Source organism: Onychostruthus taczanowskii, unplaced genomic scaffold (assembly GCF_017590055.1).
Source record: "Onychostruthus taczanowskii isolate IOZ18803 unplaced genomic scaffold, ASM1759005v1 scaffold44, whole genome shotgun sequence".
Taxonomy (NCBI): domain Eukaryota; kingdom Metazoa; phylum Chordata; class Aves; order Passeriformes; family Passeridae; genus Onychostruthus; species Onychostruthus taczanowskii.
This window is the reverse complement of record NW_024501903.1, coordinates 535,697-558,364: the sequence shown is the minus strand read 5'-3', so window position 1 is coordinate 558,364 and position 22,668 is coordinate 535,697. Positions and strand designations below refer to the sequence as shown.

Sequence of the window (22,668 nt, the reverse complement as noted above, 5' to 3'; positions counted from 1 at the left end):
CTGCTGTCCAAAAGCCATCACACACAGGCAAAAGAGATATGATTCAAAGGAAGGAATACCCTCTGGTCCACTCAGGAAGAGTATCTGTGAGACAGAGGACCTGGGTGAGTTCTGAGGGTGAATATGGGAATAGATGTTGTGTGTTAAGTGGTCAGTGATTTTCAGGCGAGTCTTCAAGGTTCCCACAAAATATGGAAGGACTTCCATGAGTAAAAATTATGGGATTGTGCAGTATCTGTGAAGTATAGGACAAAAGAGGCAAGACAGGCACTGAGATGTCTCACCTGTCAACAACACAGGCAGCCTGAGACACACCGCTTCTAGGGATTTGGCTATTCTTCCTCATTAGGGTGGGCCCATGGGTTTTCCAGTCTTTCCTCTCTTTCAGATTTGCAATCTAGCCATCTGCACAGTAACCAAGAATCAGCAGTGCTGCAAAGTCTGTAAGCAGTAAGGAATTGGTGGACTCTTGCTTCTTCCCAACTTAGCAACAAATTGAGCAAGGAGAGGAACGACGTTTGGCATTTGCTGAAGAGACAAAAATACTTATTTTCACTGTCTGTTCATCAGCAACGAGGTTTTAAACTGAAAGAGGGTAGATTTGTATTTCATAGATTTGGCTAAAAGGAAGAAATTTTTTATGGTAACAGTAGTGAGACAGTGTAACAGTCCAAACATCCAATCTGACCTTCTTCTGACACAGAGAAAAGGGATGGGGAAGTGGGAGGAAGTCAAGCAAGAAAGCTTGCTTGGGGAACACAAAATTAGGAAAAAAATACATTAAGAAAACCTTTCCAGAGTTACATAATAAAAGTAGAAAAAACAAAGTTAAATATGTCTAAAGGAAGGAGAGCCAAAGAAAAAGTAGATTAGGTTGCAAAATAAGGAGAACTCTAAAATTAGATCAAGATAGCAATTACCAAAGGAAGCTACTGCAGGTATTTATTTATTTTTAACAATGCCAGTCTTAAGAGTTATTAGGAAAGATACTGAAAATTGATAAAGCCTAAAAATTATATATTTTTAGTAAAAGTGCAGCAGAATCAATTAGGCAATTACCATGAGTTATTTGCATTATTTTCATGTGGCACTTCAGAGCAATAGATCATAAAACATTATCATTTCCAAGCCTAGTAAAATGTTGCAGTGATTTAAGGAAAAAAAACATGAATTGCCCATCCTTTCTGGTGGTGTTACCATGCACATGTGAGGGTACACTCACTGGCTAATGAGATGCAAAGAAATAGAAAATCTGAATATCTAAACATACATTTGTCCAGTTACCTTAATTGCTTTCAAGGCAAGGAAAGAACAAAATGAAAGCAACTGATGAAACATGATCAGGTATGTTTAAATTAATTTTGCATTTGGAAAAGTAAATAACATCTTAATTATAATTAATTCTACTAAATTTCTGTGTGTTGAAAGTTAGCTAATGAGCTATAATTGGTAAAGACAGGGATACACTGAATCAGAAGAGATGCCTATACAAACAAGTGCTGTTTAGTCTTTTTGAAAATCTTTACCTGGGATCTAAAAAGGACAGCATATGAAATCACCAAATAATAGAAATCAAGGTACAGAAGTACAGAAGAAATCATAACCTTACTAGAGAACAATTTTTAAAAAATGAGATCTCGTCTAATTTTAAGTCCTACAGTCTGTAATTTTAGAAAAGCGTTGACATCTGTTGGTGAACAGGGAGCTGAGCAGTGCAGAAATCCCCAGGAAACGCAGCCACAGAGCCCTTTCCCAGCCTGGCGCTGGAAGGGTTGAGTCTCATCTGCATGCCTGCTGTGTAACAACTCAGCTCACTCCCCTGTAGATGCTGCTCGGTTTTGAAGCAGGGGATGAGTGAACACCACTGCTTTAGGTTGAAAAGGAGCAGAAAACAGAGAGGTCTGATGGTCTCTGTGTGCAGGCCGTGCCAATCCACTGCAGTGCGCAGTGACGCCGTCATGAATATGGAAAAACAATAACTTTATCCCTCCCAAACCCAAAGGATGGCATGGAACTTGATTTGCTGTATCCTGTTGGGGGGCAAGGAAAAGCAGGGATACTGGGACAGCTCAGTGAAGCTGAGACTGAAGAACAGGCAGGGCATAACTCAGGTGACAGGCAGCTTAATAATCTATCACTGACATGTCACACAAAATACAAGTGTAGGGTCGGACTGATGAAGGTTTGTGCTCTATTGCGGACTTCAAAGGCAGCACTGCTTATTGCAACAAAAAAATGTGCAATTCCATAAACTGGGCATTGCTTCCTCCTTATCATCATTATTTTTTATAATGCAGCAAGTAGAAATAATTAAAGCTGTCCCTGATCTATTATGTCACATTCTTTTCCAGCTCAGCATAAGTGTGACACACCAACAGATGAGTATCTGGGGTTTCCTTGGGATTTCCACAGTAACCAAACAATCCCTCAGAAGAAATGTATGCCAAATTAAAAAACAAAACAAAACAAAACAAAACAAAAAAACCCAACAAATTTACTTAACCCTTTGTTACAGTCAATCACTGTTTTAAAGCCTTACTTCAAATAACATGGGTGCACAAATTATCACTGTTGCCCGTGGTGTAGGAGCTGTCTTACTCGTACTAGTTTCCCCAGGAAGGTCTTCACCACACTCAAGCCATGCTGGGTTGGATTTTGTGTTCCCTGGCAGCTGGCATCGTGGTGTCCCTGCTGGTGTCTGGCTGTCTGTCCACCTGCCAGATGGTGGCCAGTGCCAGTCAGCACAGAATGTGTGGCTTCTGCCTTTATTCCTTACACCCCGTGCTCAGCCCTTTCAAGCCAATCAAGCATGAACCCAGTGCTCTTGATGAGTGTGGTTTCAGTTCCTGTTCCAATCACAAAGTAATAACCAGGGTCATTCCTTTTTCGGTTACTCTGTTTGCTGTTATCTCAAAATGTCATCTTTGAGCTTGTGCAGACACGAATTCCTCACTTATTTCCCGGTTCTGGGAGTCTGCTGTGCCAGCACGATCAACACAGCTGGGCAAGTGAACTTCCAGGCCACAGCTTGTCATGGTGGGGCTTTGGTCAACCCACACAGCGCAGTGACTCCAGCCATGGCACGCCTGGGAAGCCAACCCTTGGAGAGCTCCTCCCTCCCTGATGGCCTTTAGGCCACCTTGAGTCCCACCTTTGCCTGTGCAGGACCTGTTGATAAAGCGATGTTCGAGCTGCGCTGCCCTATGCCATCTTCTGTGTTTTAAGTCTAAGCCTTGTTATCTTTAGCAAGTCTTTACATTAAAACTGTTCCTAAATCTAGCATGTTGCTGCCCAGCTGTAGGTTGGCTTCATGTCCTGGGAGGCTGTTCCAGACTCTTGCTGGAATTTGTTGTTTTTTTCAGGACATTTTACTGCTTGAAATGTTCTCTGCTGCCTTAGGCAATCATCTCACTTGTCTTCCACTCTGCCTGAAAGCTATAGCCAAAATTTTCATTTTCTCTTCACCTAAGCGTACCCACCAAGTTCTGAAATCTTTCCTTTGTGTCTGCAACGTACCTTCTGAGAACAGGCCTGACATGAGGTGCCTTTACAATGCTGTGGCACTATAAGCAAGCCTTAGAAGAGGCACAAAAAAGAGACTGTTCTGACCTGCCTTCCCTCCATCCACGCCCTACTGGAAGCATTATAGCACTGACATCACCCCAGACACTCACTGTTGTTTTGCTGCGGTCTCTGTCCCCTTTTCTATAAAGCCCTGCACATACAGCCCTCCAGGGAGGCCCTCAAACAGTATCTAAACAGTCTTCGAAAAGTTACTAAGAAACACAACTTGCAGTTCTTGGTTTAAATTACTTATGTAAGGGTTTGCACTGCTATGTTGAAAACTAGGGGATGGCTGGAAATATGAGCTGTATAACATCTGTAAATGATGTCCACTAAAAGACCTCCTTTCCTTTCTACTACTTATCACTTTATCAAACTTGGTTCTAGCATGTTTGGCAGTTGTAGATAATTTGGCACCAATTACACATACTGCAATTTTCAAATGCTGGATTATGAAGTAGAAAACATGCAGCTGAAAAAGAATCAGTACCAAACAGAAACTTCATTGCCAAATATAAGACAGAATGACCTGCAAAGATTTATTTTAAACCAACACATCGTTGGTTTATTATTAGAAGTAGATGAAAAAAAGACGTCAGATGAATTGAGAGCGTAGGAGAACTCGTGTGCTAATGCTGACTGGAGATTGTAAATTTAGCACCCTACAGACTCATCAGATGAAGAATTATCTCCTGTGTTTTTGCTGTGCCTCCCCCAACAAGACCTGCTAGACCTGCTGGACCAGAACCAACTTAGATGCTTCTCTCTGTGTTCCTCAGTGTATCAAGGTCCAGAGTCTATGCACAGAACCAGCTTTATACCTCCTACAGTTCTAATCTGCAATCAAATAACTCATCCATGTTAAATTGCAAATTGTGAGCAGCTAGAAGTTTCTGGACCAAATGCACGCAGAAACCACAATCCTCTCCTTCTCTGCCTTCTCCCTTCTTACTCAGATCGAAAGTAAACTAAAGTGTATGTTTTTGTGGGGTTGAAAAGCATGTTCTTTCCCAGGGGAAACCTGCAGATTTTGCAGTTTACATCCAGCTGCCAGAGTAACTATAGATTCTTTTAGTCTCTTTTGCTATTCCTTTCCTTTGGAACCGGCAGAGCCCACCCACCTCAGGCTGCTGGGGTCGTTGTGCGCCAGGCACAAACGCAGCTTTACACGGGCACAGGGCAGCTCCGGTCAGGTCAGACGCAGCCTGTACCCTCCTCACAGAACAAGCTCCCAATCCAGGGATTTGCGTTGGAAGCGCCGCGAGGCGCCAATGCGGCTTGGAAAGGCAGCTCCGGGACACTGCCCGCCTGCGAGCCTCCTTTCCCCTTCAGTCAGCGCTTGTGCCACAGAAGGCTCAGGCACCGCGCCGCTCGGCAGGCTCCGAGCCGGCGGCGCAGCACAAGCGGCGGCGGCCGCGGCCCCGGCGCTGCCCGGGAGCGGAGCGGAGCGGAGCGGCGGGCGGGCCCAGCACCCACCGGGAAAGCCCAGGGAGCGGGCGGGAAGGAAAGTTCAAGAACAGCCGGGAAAGGTGCCGCCCTATGCGAGGAGTGGGCAACGCTGCAGCTGCGTGGCCGGGGGGCGGGTGTTCAAGGCTTGCAGCTCATTTAACACTTTTGCTTTCCTTATTTATGGCGAAGGTGATGGATGCGGTTCTAGCCTGATTTTTTTATTACTGGATTTTGCAAAAGATTTGACCGAATGTACCATACCATCCGGAGGGATGTATAGATGCTGAGTACTCCACAATTAGACTGGTCTGCTAATTCCTGCATATTTGTATTAATGTTCTTCATATTAAGAGGGAGCTCCTATTTCTGTTTATGCATCCCTAAATACTCCACCAGCAGGTTGACGCACAAATCGGTGTTACATTATCTGGATGGATACAGACGGGCAAGCCTCAGAGCTTACACTCTGCGTCCTAAGCATGTCGTTACTTTCCTGGTCCTGGGTAACAAAGAACTTTTAAACACACGGCTCCCAACGGGACCCCGATCAAGGGATGCCCGAGCTCCCCGGGCTCGCTGTCAGCACGGTGCTTCTGTGCCCACTTGTACCACCTTTCCCTGGACCACCTAGTACCATGTGGTGGGCAAAAAGAATATAAGCCATGCATCTGCACAGGGCTGCTAAAACTGAGGGGCCAGAGGGGTTCCTTTTCTTTTCAGTGCAGCTTACAGTAAAGCTTCCCCAGCGCAGGACGCAGCAGCTCCTCCTCGTTGCCGGGCCGGGCTCCTGCATCACCAGCGAGAAGTGGGCGCACCTGCCCTGCCCTGCAAGCTCGGCGCCGTAAAAGCGCGCCCTCCCTCCTCTCATGAATAAGCTGCTCTTCTTTTTCCTCCTTCTCTTCTCCTTCGCCCCCGCCACCCCGGAGTATAACGCGGCCAGGCGGCTGCCTTACCCCCGCCGTCCTCTCCGCCCCCGGGGGCGATGCACACTTTCACCCCGGCCCCTGGCACGGCCGGGCGCTTTGCGGCAGCAGCTCTAGAAACTTCTCGGTCCCTCCCTCTCTCCTCCCCTTCCTCCTCCTCGCCGAGCAGGGGCCGGCGCTGCGGCGAGAGCAGCAGGGAAGGAGGCGTGCGGCGCCCGCCCCCCAGCCGCGCTGCCCGGAGCCGGAGGCGCAGCCAGGCGCTCTCGCAGCCTCATCCCGGCGCTCACCGCAGCCCCGAGCCCGCCAGGCGGCCCTTCCCTGCGCAGAGGTGGCAGCGGCAGGCGGCATGACGGCGGAGGAGATGAAAGCGGACGGGGCTCCCCTGGAAGGGGTGGACATCACTCCCAAGCAGGATGAGGGCGTCCTCAAGGTACCGGGCGGCTGTTCCCCATCCCCACCCTCAGTACTAGCTCGGAGGGCTCCCCGCGCCGGCGGGGAGCTGGTGCATTCCTCTTAGCCTGCGAGCGGGTGCTCCCGGGGGCGCCCTGGCCCTACCGAGCCCATTGTGTGCCCAGCGGTGAAGGGGACGAGGCGGTCCCCGGGTATCCAGGCAGGGCTGGCGCAGCGCGGGCGATTAAACAACAGCGGCGGAGGGCGGGAGCGCGCCCCGGCTGCGCAAGCGCTGCCCGGCTGGCTGCGGGGGCTCCCCGCTCCTCCCGGCGGCTTCCCGTTCCTCCCGGGGCGAGCCGGAGCCCGGGCTGCCCGCCGGGAAGCTCTCGGGGTCGTGGGGGGCTGTGCAGCGAAAAGGCGCTTTCCCCTGCCTTTGGGCTTTCCTCCGCCGTTTAGGGGAAGATGCGGGAGGGGGAGGCGGGCCTGGCTCTCTGTCTTGGCTTGTGGGGGTCCGGGTCCATCCCCGCCCCCCCAGCACGTGTCCGGGGCCGGGAATTAAAGATGGAGCCCCGGCAGGGCACGTGCGCTCGGTGCCCGTCTCCGCCGTGCCCGTCCGTGCCTCTCCTCAGGCCCCGGGCCCGGGAGCGCGGTCCGGCGGCCGGAGCGGCCTGTCCGCCCCTCGGTGCCGCTGGGCCGGCGGCCGGGCAGGTCCCCGGCGCGGCCGAGGCGGAGCGGCTGCTCTCCTTTGTACTGGGAAGGCAGGCGATAAGGGCAGCGGGATTTATACCGTGAGGGGGAGTTGCGCGAACTTCCTCTGTCAGACGTTGCCTATTTCCATATCTCTAGAAACTTCCCTAGGCTCTGCTAAAAACTTCAGCGATTATTCAGAAGCGTTATTCAACCGCAGTAATATTTCGAAGTTACGGTGTTCAGGAGGAGAAAGGGATGCCACAGCAAAGGCAAAATTCTGGGTTTAACCTTTAGAGCCTTCTAAATTCTGAGTTCATTACGGAGGCGCTGTCTCCCGTTCAGGAGGGGTATCAGGGTTAAAGATGTTGGCTGCTATATTTCTGCTTTTCAGTATTTCCTGATAGCATGTTTAGGTGTGATTTTTTTTGGGTTTTGCTCATAGTACAGTATCAGATCAGAGTTCTCATCTGCATGGCTGCCCAGGTTTCCCGCAGCCCAGATCCCTCTACCAAAATCTGTGGTAGAAGGACAGTGGAGTCTGCCTGATTCATGCAGTACCTACTTTATGATGATGGAGAAGCAGTAGGTGGTTTTGGGGTTGTTTTTGGTTTTTTTTTTTTTAGAGGACAGGAGTAGAAAACACTAACAAATGAAGTGAGGTTGTGAAAATCACAAATAAGATATCACAATAAGTAAAATACCAGAGAGGTCACAAAGTCCAGCCTTCATGGATTTTATTTTTATGTAATTGCTGGAGTGCAAAATGCATCTATTGAAATCAAGCATCTAGCTCTGAACTAACCTACACCAATTTTGTACTGGTATTGTTGCAGTGATTCCAGTAGCAAGTTTATTTGCTCATTAGCTGTATATCAGAATAGTATCCATGTTTTTTTACCTGATATTGCTGCATATACTTGCACAATTCCTAGAATAAGCAATTAAATTTGGAAGGAAACCATTTGAAATGCCATATGAACTGAAAAATCCTGTTTCTCCATCTGAAAAGGAAATGTAAACCTTACAGAAAATAGGATTGCCATATTCACAAGTGAAACTTCAGTCTCTTCAAAATGGGACAAAGGCAAAAGAATAAACTGTATAGATAATGCAAATGAGATATTTGTTACTCTAGAATATCTTGCTATGGCACTACAAGAATATGTCATTTGATAAAGTTGTGTAAATTTCCATTAAATGCACTTAGTTTTTCAAAATTACATCAGACTGGCTGCTTTAAAGTGCTAGTTTGCATCTGCAATTTGCAAATTGCATCTGCTCAGCATGATGTAGGTCAGGTTGCTTACCTGATTCATGTGTTTTTCTCATACTTATATGTTTCCTAATCTCTGTGAAGAATGGTTGCTTGAACTTTTGCCTTCCTTGGGGAGACACCAACAGATTTGTTTTGTAACACTAATAACTGGCTGTGGTGCTGGGGTAAAGGGAGGGTGTGCTGTGTGAGATCAGGCATCCCTTTTCATGTTGGGCATCCTTCCCTTAGAAAACAAGCAGCCAGGATTTTTTCTAGGTTTGGTTTGTTTGTGGGGGTATTTTTTGTTCTATGCTTTCAGTGAGGTGCTTTCAGCTTGTTAGTCTGACAGAAGCTGTCGGTGGTGAAGCTTTGGTTTTGGATGAGGGTCCTGGCATGTCAGTTGGATAGTCAGTGGAAGGGATGGTGGGAGGCCAGGTGGGAGAATGACAGTGGTGGGTTGCAGGAAACTGAAATTTCTGGAGGAGACTCCCAAAGGTCTGCATCCTTCAGTGAAAAACATGATTGATATAGAAACATGACGTTTAAAGGAGGGATGCCCTGTAACTGCCCTTGAATAGGTGTTTATCTTCTATAACAGAATGTTTTCCAGGTCTCCATGGTGCAAGCATATAGGGTCCTCCATTGGTCCCCTTTTGCCTGGCTAAGATAATGCAGAACTTTGGCTTAGGGCTAGCTGGTTTCAGTCTGTATTGGGAAAAATTCAAAATTCAAATCTGAACCTCAGGAATCCTGTTATGGGCAAGGCCTCACATATCCTTGCCTGTGAGATATTGTCCCTATTTTTCTCTAATTTTATGTAAGCTTCAAATGAACATGAGAGAGATTGTCCCTGCTTTCTGAGTAGTGTAGATTCCTTTAATCCTTGTCTTGCTGGGCAGGCTGGGGAACCCCCTGAGAAGAAAATCAAATCCTTGCAGCTGTATGTGACACGGGGGTGCTGGCCATCCGTGTCAGAATTGTGGGGAGACAAAATTCTTGCAATAAATAATTTTTAAGTGTTACACTGCAGGCTGATAGTACTGACCTGCTTGGGGTGAGACACCGCTAACCTTTGTTAAACTGCCTGGTTTGACTTGAATAATTTCAGATTACATGTTGGAATAGACTTTGCATGGAAAGAACCACCTCGTTCTCTTGTTGAAGTGCTTTGCGTAGAACACTGAACTCAGGCGTGATGATAGAGAGGTGATGAGGCAAATGCTTGAATAAAGAAGAAAAAACCCTGCCTGATGCAGAGATCTGTAAGCTGGTGCCAACTGTTTCCTGTTAAATTCTTGTATCACAGCACAGCCATCTTGAGGTTCTGCGTTTGCAGCACTGCTAATCTGCAGAAAGAACAGCCAGTCCATTTCCAGGTGACTGAAAGAAACCTGCAAATCCTTTGTCTGCTAAGGATGATAACACACATATCTGGGTATTTGTGATTCATGTCCAGTGGGCAGGCAGACTTGATTTCTGGGATGTTAATGCTAATTGCTGTTTTCCCCAGGTTGTCAAGAGAGAAGGCAGTGGGACAGAGTCTCCGATGATAGGTGATAAGGTGATTGTCCATTACACGGGCTGGCTTCTCGATGGCACAAAATTTGACTCCAGTCTGGATAGAAGAGACAAATTCTCATTTGACTTGGGGAAAGGTAATATTTTGTGTTTGGTGCTGATCAGTTTTGATAATAATTGAGACAGGATTTCATTGTGTGGCTCCTTTGCTTTTCAAAACTGCTGCTTGAACTTGTTTTCAGAGTTTATTCTCTTAGAATGGCCCCATCAGAACGTCTTGGAGATTTTTCTGAATAAGGGAACTGTGTAGCCCCTTAAAAGGCCCGCTGAAGAATTCACAGGCCTCAGCAAAGCACTCCAGGGGAGCAAATCTGTCCTGAAATGTAGAGATGAAGGGCAGTTAAATAGCCAGAATATGCTTTTTTGGGGGGGCAGCCCTCAGTTCAGGAGTGCTTAGTTGTGACCAGATACTGGGACAGAGTACTCAGTGGTAGCTGTCTTATGATGAAACACACTCTCTTTTCCACAAAATTCTCAATTTAACACAAATAGGAGTCTTTGAGCAGTGCATCTCTTCATTATAAAAATCTTTCCTTTTTTGAAAATCTGAGCATCGTTGATCCTCAACGATATTACTCAATCTTGTATTCTTCCCTCGAGTTCCTTACCTTCTGCTTTTTAAAAAATAGATAATACCTGCTTTTTAAAAAGAGGTAAATTATTTGTACTGCAATTTGAGATGATATTAAGCACATCTATTAATACAAGACTAATAGAAAATCTACTTGATGGGTCAAAAGGAGCAGCAATTAAGGACGGCTTGAGTAGGAGAGGGGAGTTTGTTACAGTTTTTCCTTTTCAAAAGAATGTTACTACTTTCTTCCCCCTTTCTGTTACAAATGTGTGTAACTTTTAGTTACCACTGGTGCTGTTCTTTTGCCAGCTGATAAAGTATGAACCGAAAAGGCTGTTGGTTTGGATTGTTTTCAAAACAGGAGCAGGCAATCTCTCGCCCTAAGGCCTTCCTCTCGGAAGAGTTTAGTGTTACTTCCTCACACTTGGGACTGTGCCAAGCACTTCAGCTGGTGTCTGTGTTCTGTTATTCTATGAAAAGAGTTGTTACACCTGGAATGAAGAAATGTTTGGGCCAAATTTGGATCCCTGGGAAGCTTCAGAATTTGATTAGCCTTAAATCTGATGTACATAAGTGAGAGTGAATACAAGTATTTCTGCTGCCTTAGCTTTTGTATACTAAAAGTGATGATTCTCAGTTTCACCTGATCATGCCTTTCATGTGTGATTGGCATTTGACTTGTACAGGTGAGGTGATCAAAGCATGGGACATTGCTGTGGCCACTATGAAGATTGGTGAAATCTGTCGGATTACGTGTAAACCAGAATATGCCTATGGCTCAGCTGGGAGCCCCCCAAAGATACCTCCCAATGCTACACTGATCTTTGAGGTAAGTGAGAGATGGTCACTAAAACTATATGCTTGAAAATATGTGTGATGCAATATCTTTTCAGAATAGGATTGTACATTTTCTAAGGAAAATAATATGGTCCATTTGGGTAGCATGGACAAAAGTTTAGTCTGGCTGCCACTGCTCTGTAATGGCTCGGGTTCCATTCTGAGTTTTTAAAACACTTGAATGATCTTCAGTGTTCAGTTGTAATTCTGCAGTTACAGAGTAATTTGCAGTAGTAAAGTGCAGGCTGGGAGGGCAAACTATTTCATTGGTAGACTGTAGTTGTTAAAATGAAATCTTTGATCCACTTCATAACACTCAAGTAATGTTATATTAAATGTCGTGAGGTTTTCAACAACAGGAAGAACAATTAATGACCTCAATCATACATTTTTTATACTTGTGTTTTCTTTACAACATTAACATTACCTCTTATGAGGTGTTTCAGGGAGAGAAGAGTAATTGCCCCATGTAAACTGCTGGAATACAATATTTGAACAGCCCTGCAATTATGAACTCTCTTCTATAGAGCTGAGCGTTTCAGTCAGCCTCAAAGCACCATAAAACCAGTTTGGATTCAGGTTGCTGGTTCATTGCCAAAGTCTCTCTGTGCATCCAGGCTACACTGATCAATCTTGCCCCTGTAGATGAAGTCCTGTGCACTCACTGAGTGCTTGCGACTGACTTGGCAGTCTTGAGTTTGGCAGCTGGGTAACCCAGCTGGACAGCTCATGTGGCCAGCTGCTCTCCTGGAGATGAGCTGCATGGAGCCAGCTATCCTTGGTGGCACTCAGCCTCACCAGGAAAGGAGAGATTTTATTTCCTACTGACCTTAAAAGTAATTTCCCCCCCCCCCACATCTTCCCCCTCCTTCCCCAAACGGGGTGGAAACAGCAGCTATCTCTTGTGTGTTATTTCAGAAGTGAGAATGGTTGCTTAGAATGCTGAGACTTGTATTTGATTTTTCCATGTAGGATGACATTAAAGCTGTTTCTGGAGCATACCCTGACAGTCTCAACAGGGTTTGGAGAGGATGGATTTTTCTTACTGTTGAAAGAGTTCAATTTGCCAACAGTTGTTTCAAAATAAATTCTGTCTGAAAAAAGCAGACTCTTTTCTTGAGTGCAATTTTTAAAATTACTTTGCTCTAAAGCACTTAATCATGGAATGGAATCTTACAATTGGGAGTATAAGGAAAGCTTTAAAAATGATGATTGCACTGAGATATAATGTTTTATCTAATATCTGAGAAATGTGAAAATAGCTCATGGAGTTATTCAAAGACTGAAAGTGTGTTTAGATTTTATTGGAAACAACGAGCATCTGTTAAGAAGGGTAAATTACACATAGAGTTATTTAGGTTGGAGAAAACCATCAAGACCATTGAGTTCAATCGTAAATCTGACACTGCCAAGTCCATCACTAAACCATTAACCCAACTCTGTACCAATTCTACACCTAAATACCTCCGGGGAGGGTGACTCACCCACTTCCCTGAGCAGCCTGTTCTAATGCTAATATACATTCTAAACCTAAACGTGCACCTTGAGGCCATTTCTTCTCCTTCTGTGACTTGTTACTTGGAAGAAGGGACTGACCCCATCTGGCAACAGCCTCCTTTCAGGGAGTTGTAGAAAATGAGATGGTTCCCTCCAAAACCCGTCTTTGTTTCCAGGCTAAACACCCCCAGCTCTCTCAAGCAGCTCCTCATGGGACTTGTGCTCCAGACCCTTCAGCAGCTCTGTTGCCCTTCTCTGGACACACTCCAGCACCTCAATGTCCTTCGTGAGCTGAAAGGGCCAAAACTGAACGCAGGATTTGAGGTGTGGCCTCACCAGTCCACTGGTACAGGGTGACAGTCACTACCCTGATCCTGTCCACACCATTGCTGATACAGGCCAGGTGCCATTGGCCTTCACATAATTGGATATTGAATTTGCTTTGCATTTGGGTAGTGTATTTGCTTTTTTTTTTTTTCCATGGACTTGTGAGTAAAAGGATTAAAGAGATGTTCTGTGTGGAAAGATTAAAAAAATATTGCTAGCAGGTAGTGTCCCCTAAGGGATGACATCTTACTCACTTTGAGTACATCAAAATTAATACCATCATTTCTGAAAAAGAATGTCATGTAGAGCTGTTCGTAAACAGCATTTTCTTACACGGAAATCTGACATTATTCATGGCTTAGTTGTATTGGATCAAACTACACATGTTGCAGTGCTGTGTGCTTCTATGCAAGTGATGCCAGGTGTAATCAGGGCTCAGCTGAGGATTGAAATGCAAGCTAAAAGCTCAAGACCTTCTACCTAGGCAGCACAGTGGGGCATTCTTAAGGACTTAGCACTACTACAGAGGATGCACGTGGACAGCAGAAAGCAGAGAAGCTTGCATTGTCCTTCAACAAGAGGTAATACCTAACATTGGGATAAATAAAAGCATGAACCAACCACAAGATGGGATTTGGTCCATCAGGCTACTCCTGAGTCCGTCCCATGCAGTCACCCAGGTTATTCACTTCCCACTGGACTTCTCTTGATGCTGCCAGTCTGGCCCCTCCATTTTCTGGGTATGCTTTTAGATGAAAGTATTGCTTCATTCATGAGTCTTGATATCCCCTAATGCCTGCCTGAGCAGTTATGTTTAAGGGAAGAGGGGAGAAAGAAAAGGACCAAAGCTGCCCGGGATGGTTTTGTGCTTCCCTAACAAAATAGCCTGGGGCTCACTGGTTGCAACAAGTCAGCAGTGCTGGGTGTGTCCTGATTGGGGGTGTGGGTTGGAACTTAGATCCAGAAAATTTTCCCGAGTTTATTAGGTTAGTTTCTGGCTAGTATGACTCTCAAGCAGCTAAAGTCTTTAAGCTTCCACTCTTAGTTTTACCTAGGTTTATTTTTTATTACTTAACACAATATCAGCAGGATTGTTTTGCAAGTGACTATCCCCATACCAAAATTTTGTACAAGTTGCTTTACAAAAGACCCTTTAGAACTTACATTAGGAGATTTTTGTACCTGTGTCATCACACCAGCGTTTATGACAAGAAGTAATGCATGTCCTCTGATTTGGGAGTCCTTTTCTTTTTTGATATGGTGGTGGTTTTGTTTTTTCTTCTTTGTGATTACTTTTGCTGAGCAATATAAATAGCTAGATTATTCCATAGAATAGTATTGTTCAGGCTGGGGTAAAAAAAAAGGGGAGGTACACACCTGTATGGTCATCAGTAGGATGTTCAGGAATTACTTTTTTAAGACTGACTGAAAAGAAAGACCAGACTATTATTTGTTACTAGGTATCAATTAAAATAAAAAGTAGAAGTACTGCTGGATATTCAGTTCCTTCTGCATTCCAGTTATCTCAAGTTCAGTGTCAGGAACCTCCACATCATTAACTCTGAATTTTTTTTTTAATGAGGTAGTTTAAACAGTGCTGATTATAATGGCTTGCTTTTTGGTGCTTGGGAATAGTTTTCACTATTGTTTTACTCAAAAATAGGATATGGTATTTTTTTTCTTCACTTCATAGCAGCAATGACAAATACCTTTTGTAACTAGACTGTTTTTCTATGTCATCGTGGTACTCCCACTTGAAACTATGTTTTACATTTACTTGGGAAGGCATGTGAGGATTCAGAGTTTCAGACTGGATACCCATCTCCTACATTAACAGTAGCTCTTAAAAATCCTAAACAATTTGTTGCAGCAGCAGGTTTAAAGTTTCAAAGATCTCTGGAGAATAAATCCTGTGAGTTACTAAATTGGTCTAACAAGAATAAATGCAAGGCTTTTTTCCCTCCACAGATAGAACTTTTTGAGTTCAAGGGGGAGGACCTCACTGATGAAGAAGACGGTGGCATCATCCGAAGAATCCGTAAAAAAGGGGAGGGTTACTCCAGGCCCAATGAGGATGCACTTGTAGAGAGTAAGTGTGTTGGTACACAAATAGTGAATGGATTTGCAGTGAGGGATGGCAGAACCTTTTCACCATCTACAGCTGCATGTCCTGAGGGAGAGGAATACTTGGCTTCTCTTTTCTCTACCAAGTAACTTAACAACCTAGAGTAAGCTTTCCTTCTCCTGTTTCTAGCAAGGTTTACATTTTCCAGCAGCAACTGTGTTTTCTGGTGATACTGAATCTGTTGAAGTGCTTATCTGATGACAAAAGGTGATTGAGTCTCATAAAGTATTTCCATGTGCTGAGGAACAAAAGGGGAAGTCATTCTGGCACTTGTTGTCAGAGTGGAAAACACAAACACTTAAATGAACAAAGGAAAAAGAGGGGTTGTTGAATTGAACAGCAGAAATTCTGTCTGCTGCCAGTAGCTGCCACGCCACAGGTAGCTGCTAAAAGAGAAAAGACTGTTCAGAAGGAGGCTTTGGCACTTGTGTGTGTGCTGCCTGCCTGTGTAGAACTCCCTGTGCACTCCTGGGTACCTGCCCAGTGCCATACATCAATACCTCCTGATTTCTCTCTCTGTTGTTCTGGGTTTTGTTACCAGTCCAGTTTGAAGGCCGACATGGAGATCGTGTTTTTGACAAGCGGGAATTGCGGTTTGAGATTGGAGAAGGTGAAAACTTTGATATTCCTCATGGTCTGGAGAAAGCAATTCAAAAAATGGAGAAATCAGAGGAATCTGTGTTCTATCTCAAGCCCAGGTATGCTGTTTTTGGTGTTTGATACAGGAAGGGCTTATATTAATCATCTGTCAAGAAAGAAATATTCTGTTATAATGCCTTTCAGCTTTTTTCAGTGCTGTGGTAAAAACTTGGATCAGCCCCCAAAATTGATGTATGAGAAGTATTGTGCTTTGCCACTTCACAGTGGAGCAGTAGCAGTCCAGAAAAAATTACTTAAGTCTCTGTAATGTTGACCTCTGAATATTTTTGGAAAACATTGTTGCTCTCTAACTTGGATTTTTGTGATCCTTCTTCATGACTGATTACTGTAAAACAGTGCATATGTAGACTTGGATATAGGCAGAATTTTCTCTTTACAGTGAGAAACTCTTTGCATCTGAAACAAGTGGAATTATATAGACTGTTTTCATCAAACTTTAATTTATTTCATTTTTTATTGAGTTTTTTTAAATGTAACTGAGCCTGATGGGAGCAGGAAAGGAAAGCAATGTGATCTAGAGGGTTTTCCTGCTAATGTGCAGCTCTTACTGGAGTTGCATTGCAGTACCTTTCTGTAAGCATTTCCTGTTTACCAGCTGGTTACCAGTGTGTTAAGTGTACAGCTGCTCACCTAATCTTGGTGTTTATTCTCTTTGCTTTTCTAAGAATAGAGCTAAAGCACAGGTGCTCTGAATGCAACTTTCAGTTTCAGACCATGAATATTAAATATGATAGTTGTAATTTGGAAGCTGGTTGTTTTGGTTTGGCTTTTTTTTTTGTTTTATGAAGGGATTACTTGCTTTTCCTTAAAGTAAACTAAAAAACTAATAAAATAATAGGAGCTGCTAAAAGATTAATGAAGTCAATACTATGTTTCTCTTACTTTCTTCTACCTTGTATTTGCTAATTTTAGAATTGTACCTAGAATTCTTCAAGCCTTTGCCTTGTAATAATAATCTATGCATCCCAAATTTGCAAATTTGGGTTTTTGTCTCCATCTTCCTATATAGCAAATACAGCTGGATGGATAGTTTTGAACGCTATAATTTTTGTTTCTCCCTCCCCACCTCCATTTTACAGCTATGGTTTTGGAAGTGCTGGGAATGAGAAATTTAAGATCCCTCCAGATGCAGAGCTGCAGTATGAAGTGAAACTCAAAAGCTTTGAAAAGGTGAGAGCAAGAGATGAAATCCCAAAGAGATCCAGGGCTGGGGGAAGAAGTGGGAGTGCAGCTTAAATGATGACAATGGAATCCTTGGATGGCAATGTGAAACAGGCAGGCCACTGTTGCCAGAGATGATGGTGACATGCTGGGAGCTCTTGGCTGAAATGGTCCTTATTCTTCTTGAATCTCTGTCTGTTGCCATCTCTCATGCTCTAGGCTGGTTTGTATTAGCTCTGCTTTGCCAGACTTATCTCAACCATAATGTTAGTAGGAAACAGCATAGCTACTTGATTCCCTAGAAGTTGTATTGAAGTTGACTGGAACTGTTCCTGTTTGGGTAGGCTAAGGAGTCCTGGGAAATGAACACAGATGAGAAATTGGAACAGAGCAGCATTGTGAAGGAGAGAGGCACTCAGTACTTCAAGGTGAGTTACAGTCCCCAAGTAATAATAGCATTTCTTGGTCCATGCCATGAGTTGATAATGATGTTTACAGCTTCTGTAATTTCTGAGTGGTGTTCATGGTATTCTGTGAGATTTTACAGGGAGAGCTGGAGGGGAATGTGTCTTAAAAAAAAAAAAGAAACTCGGCTGGATTATCCAAAGAACTAACTCTGCAGGGAGCTTTCTATTAGAGCTGTTTGCTGTCTCTACAGATAACACTGTAGAGTATTTCAGTACCTAAAGGAAGAGTTTCCTATTATCTTTGTATTGCATTTTGAGAATTTCCGATCTTCCCTTATTTTTGCATCAAAAGTTGAATATAAATGTAGGAGTTCAGTGAAGTATCAATGCTGGCATATATGCCTAGCTCTAGTGGGGAACCAGTTAATTATTCCTAAAAATTTTCTGATCCTGTGCAGGAATGGCTCTCAGTAGTATTTTTGATGATAGACGTTACTTTTTGATCAAATGGAAAGGTTTTTCAGATGTATTGCTCACGGCAGGCAAAAGGGAGAGGGAGATAAAGGTTCCTGTGGTGAGCTGTGTGATAATTGAGCTGCCTTGTTTACAGGAGGGGAAATACAAGCGGGCAGCATTACAGTATAAGAAGATTGTGTCATGGCTGGAGCATGAGTTGGGACTCTCCGAGGAGGAGGAATCAAAAGCCAAAAGCCTGAGGCTTGCTGCCCATCTTAACTTAGCCATGTGCCATCTCAAGCTAAAGGAATACTCCCAGGCTTTGGAGAACTGCAACAAGGTAGTAGGAGTTTGTTTATTCTTAAGCTGCACAAGCAGTCTGACATTTTGTCTTGCTTTAAACATTTTAGGGACAACAGGCCAGTGTGATGTTTGGTCTTTCTTACCAGCTGTCATTTGGGTAGTATGGAATTTTTAGTGCACTAAAAATATCCAGCAGATTATTTTCATAATTAATGCCCTTTGAATATCTTTTACTAACTTGCTGCCACGTTGAGAATATTCAAGTATTTAGGAATAAGGAACACTTGAGATGTGGTGAGGGTAGTCATGTTGGCAAAGGCCTTTCAAAGAGCAGGATTACTCCCTGACTGAATCTTAGACTTGCTGGTTCTCTTGTCAGATAACCTACTATATTCATTCCTCTTTGTCCTTACTTCTGCTGTATTCCACTGACTTTCATTAGTAAGCCCTGACAAGACTCATAAGTCTACATCAGAAGGTACAGCTCCTAGCAGTCACTGGTGTTCTGACTGCATATCATTTTTATAAAAGAAAAATAATTACTGAGCGTGGTTTTGGTTTTTTGAATGCAGGCCCTCGAATTGGATAGCAACAATGAAAAAGGCCTTTTCCGGCGTGGAGAAGCTCACTTGGCTGTCAATGACTTTGAGTTGGCCCGAGCAGATTTCCAGAAAGTGATACAACTTTATCCAAGTAACAAAGCTGCCAAAGTGCAACTGGTGACTTGTCAGCAAAAAATACGGGAGCAGCATGAGAAGGAGAAGAAGATGTACGCCAACATGTTCCAAAGGCTCGCAGACAAAGACTTAAAGGTAAGTAACGCTACTTCGAACGTTACAGGAGGTGGTGTCATGTGTAAGACAAGGAACAGTGGTTTAGGTACTCACCTTGCTTCTTACTGCTGATAATTATAGCAGGAGAACACTCAAGTAGAACACTGTTTTGGGGAGCAGGGATGGATCTCAAAATGCCAGCAGTCCAAATTATTAGGCCATCTTGTTTGAACAGGAGAACCAGGAATACCAACGATGGCACAGAAAGCTTTTATCTGTTTCAGCTGAATTTGCAACAGACCAGTGTTAATCAGAAGGCAGATGAATTGATGAGATGCAAACATGACAATGTTCTAGAAGTGGGAAAAGCACCTATTCCTCTAGAACCTGTTGCAAAGAACAGGCTGTTCTGGTGCCTGGGGTGCCCATCTAGTGAGAGCTTGTGTCTGTAATACAGAGGGTGCTGAGCACCATCTTGCTTCTCATGGAGACATTAGGGTGTGGTTGATGGTCTCCATTACAAATATCACAGACTGATTATTCTGCTGTATGGATGGTTTTCCTAATAAGCTTTCACTAGAATTTTACTAAGTGCTAGTTCAGTTAATAATGGCAGTAAGTGAATACAGGTTATAACAAGATTGTATTAGCTAGCAACAAACATTTCAGGTTACTGGTGAGAATCACATATCCTAAGAAAATCTTCTGGTTCTTTTCCTTAAATCTGATGGTCTAGAGGGACAAGATGGAACTGTAACTTCTCAGACAAATCTGGGATTTATGTCAGACTCAAATTTCCTCAGTAACAGTGGCGAGTACAGAAGCTCGTATCTTGTGAGGTTATTTTCACCTTTCCAGAATAAGCATGGAGAATGTTAAAAATTGCCAGATACTGGTACATTAATTTCCATTGGTTAACTGTGTCATTGAGTATTTCCAGAGGCATGGTGTCCTCAAATGAGTGTATCCTGACAGTTCAGCCATTTCAGAGTGTCAGCTGACAATTTCCTACATGAAATGCTTCACTCTGTCTCTTCTCTTTACGGCTAAACAGCCTGATGTCAATGGTCCTTGTGTATTGGAGCTTAAAAGAAAGTATTCTGTCCTTCTAGACACAGTGATGTAAAGTTACACAGTATCTTAATTTTGGTAGGCTTTAATAAAAAATCTCAGAAACACAAAGACACAGCAACTGAAGTAGAATTATTTTAGATGTTTAGAATTAATTTGTGGAATTACTTTAAGATGTTGGGCATCCTAACTTCTGAAATGGCAGGATTTAATTGCCAGCTGTCAGGCTCTGTTGTGAAGGATCCTTTCAGCTAGCACAGCTGCTGGGAATTTGGCTTCCTCCAGTAGGTGTGGGATACGGCAAGATCTGTTGAGATAGGAAGAGTGGATTGCTGAAACAAGCTATACCCACTAAAACTTCAAAAGCCTTGAGCTTTCTTCAACTCCTAAGACAGATAATTGGTAGAGTAATATTCTTGGCAAAAGGCAGACTCGTAGTCTTTGCACTGGAGACTGTTTGGGATCTTGGAAAAACATGGCACTTAGTCCCAATTTCCCTATCTGCTTGGGATAGAATCAGTTTAAAGTTGTAGAATCCTTTAGGTTGGACTCCAACCAAATGTAAATGAAAAGTTATTGTTTGTCATATAACACTGGACACAGGAGATTTATAACACTGGACACAGGATTTGAGGTGTGGCCTCACCATTGCCAAGTACAGGAGGACGATCCCTGCCCTGATCCTGCTGGACAGATACAGGCCTGGATGCCACTGGCCTGGTGAATTCTTCCTAGCAAGTTAGATGATCTTGGAATGTGCAATGTGCTGTTTCTGGCTTTTTTTTTTTTCTGTGAGCCATCTGGCCTGCCTTAAGTGGATATGGTTTTATAGGAAATGGGATTGATGGAACTATAAACTGTAAAGGATGCTTACTCCCTAGGCCAGTCTTGAGGTAGTTTTCTTGCAAGAAAAGCTTGTTTTCCTCTTACTGCATTTATAGTGTTGCTTTACCCTAGCTCCAGCAGTGTCTGTTAGTGGTGGTGTAGTAGAAGTTCAAAGTTCTGGAGAGGAGAGTTTGTTTGCTAAATGTCTTCTGATTGCTAAGAAGATAGCTTGAACTGCAGTTCTGATGTTCCTGACACAGTCCATTAAATTCAACTGCCACTCTTGCATCAGTAGTTCCTTTCATGAATTTGAAAAGTTCACATAAGTAAAGTGTGAATTTTTGAAGGTCAGGGTGTTTATCACCTATCTTAAGCCCAGGATTGGTAGCTAACAGATTTTCTGTGGAGAGAAGACTTAACTCTTTTGTGCTTTGTGGAATGCTTGTAAGGATGAAAAATTGACCTTTGATACATGAATGTGGTTTTGTGTTGCAACCAAATTGGTGTAAGATTTTAAGGATTCTGCCTGTTTCCCCCCCCCCCCCCCCCATTCTGCTCTTCCAGCATTGTATGCTTAAGACTTTGCTTGGTTTTGTTTGGTTCTCATCTAATATCATCATAAAACAGCTGGCTCAAGATGCTGGGCTGACAGGTGGAATAGCAATTCCATTGCACTAGGTTTTGAAATGAGCAAGCCAAGACATTTTTACCTCCCCTTACTGTGCTTGAAAATTATTGTGAGGTCAGGATGTGCTGGTTATGTCCTATTGTAAAAGCTGACCTTGGGGCCCTACCTCATGGCTCTGCTTTCCACACCTTTTTATGAGGAAGATGCACAAGGAGAGGGCTTTAGAGCAGCCACATTCAGATCATATTTTCTTCCAGTTAGGCTCTTGCACAGGACATCCAAATCACTGTTGCTGAGTTTGAAGTGTCCCTTCACAAAACTGGTTGTCCAACAAAGATACTTTGTATACTGAGTGCAGGTGTGCCTCATACAAGTTGGGTCAGGGTAGGCCATGGGAATGGCTGAAAATTGATGACATTAATATTGAAGCAGGGCAAAAGCAGTTCCTGCGGAAGCTTCATAAATGAATTTCAGTTAAAAGACTTCTGAGGAGTTGTTGGGTGGCAAGTGGGTGCAGGCCACATTAAGAATCATAACCACCTAATACCAGTGTTATATTTTGGCCTCCTCTACACTGCTTCTGGTTTCTCAGATGCATGAAAATTTTTGGTGTCTTTTGGCTGAAGATCCTAATATCTTAATTCAGTCTGGCAGGGTAGACAAGCTTTCTAAGTAATAAGAATCAAACAGTGTTTGTGCTAGCAATTTTGTATAATGTATTAATATATTTTCTTTGTCTCTCTATTTAGTCATCTGCTACTCTTCAGACAAGCCACACTGAAGATGCAGAAATGAAAGATGCGCAGAATGGAGTTGAAGATAAATCAGAAGTTGAAGCAGAAGCATAAGAAAACCCCTATTCCATTAGTTTTGTAAATGAAAGAATTTCCAGTGAATTAGACCTTTATTTTTCTACCTGGTTGGATAGTGGCTTCAAGGGAGCAGAGGCTGAAGCCACCATGCCACAGTCAGTTACAGCTTTATGTGGCTGTTCAAGAAGCTGAGTGGCAGCATAAATCTGGTTTAATCCTAGTGACTTTATTTATTCATTCAGCCTCTGTTACTGTTTGGGTTTTGTCTGGATTTGCTCTGCTTGGTTTATTTGCATTTTCATAGAATCATAGAATGGCTTGAGTTGGAAGGGACCTCAAAGATCTAGTTCTAAACCCCCCCCC

General features: G+C 43.6%; 2 protein-coding genes across 5 annotated transcripts in view; one reads left to right on the top strand and one right to left on the bottom strand.

Annotated features, from left to right (window-relative positions):
• TCAF2 (TRPM8 channel associated factor 2) overlaps window positions 1-6,060 on the bottom strand; it is a 28,459-nt gene extending 22,399 nt beyond the window's left edge. For 2 of the 4 annotated variants that reach the window (XM_041414142.1, XM_041414139.1), the window contains exon 1: window positions 5,744-6,017. The gene's annotated coding sequence lies outside the window, so the exon portion shown is untranslated. Of the gene's footprint in view, window positions 1-284; window positions 529-5,743 lie in introns of all 4 variants that reach the window. The other 2 variants (XM_041414141.1, XM_041414140.1) reach the window with 2 other exon arrangements.
• Window positions 6,061-6,115: 55 nt separating this feature from the next.
• FKBP4 (FKBP prolyl isomerase 4) lies at window positions 6,116-22,663 on the top strand. The gene is made up of 10 exons (XM_041414146.1): window positions 6,116-6,366; window positions 9,782-9,926; window positions 11,110-11,252; window positions 15,053-15,173; window positions 15,751-15,907; window positions 16,949-17,039; window positions 17,375-17,458; window positions 18,048-18,233; window positions 18,769-19,008; window positions 22,243-22,663. The coding sequence occupies exons 1-10, from the start codon at window positions 6,283-6,285 to the stop codon at window positions 22,339-22,341; spliced, it is 1,350 nt and encodes a 449-aa protein (XP_041270080.1). The 5' UTR covers window positions 6,116-6,282; the 3' UTR covers window positions 22,342-22,663.
• The last annotated feature ends 5 nt before the right edge of the window (window positions 22,664-22,668 follow it).

Coding starts and splice junctions, on each gene's coding strand:
- FKBP4 (XM_041414146.1), top strand. CDS start 6,283: ATGACGGCGGAGGAGATGAAAGCGGACGGGGCTCCCCTGGAAGGGGTG. Junction 6,367..9,781: donor AGGATGAGGGCGTCCTCAAG/GTACCGGGCGGC, acceptor TGTTTTCCCCAG/GTTGTCAAGAGAGAAGGCAG. Junction 18,234..18,768: donor CTTTGGAGAACTGCAACAAG/GTAGTAGGAGTT, acceptor TTTTGAATGCAG/GCCCTCGAATTGGATAGCAA.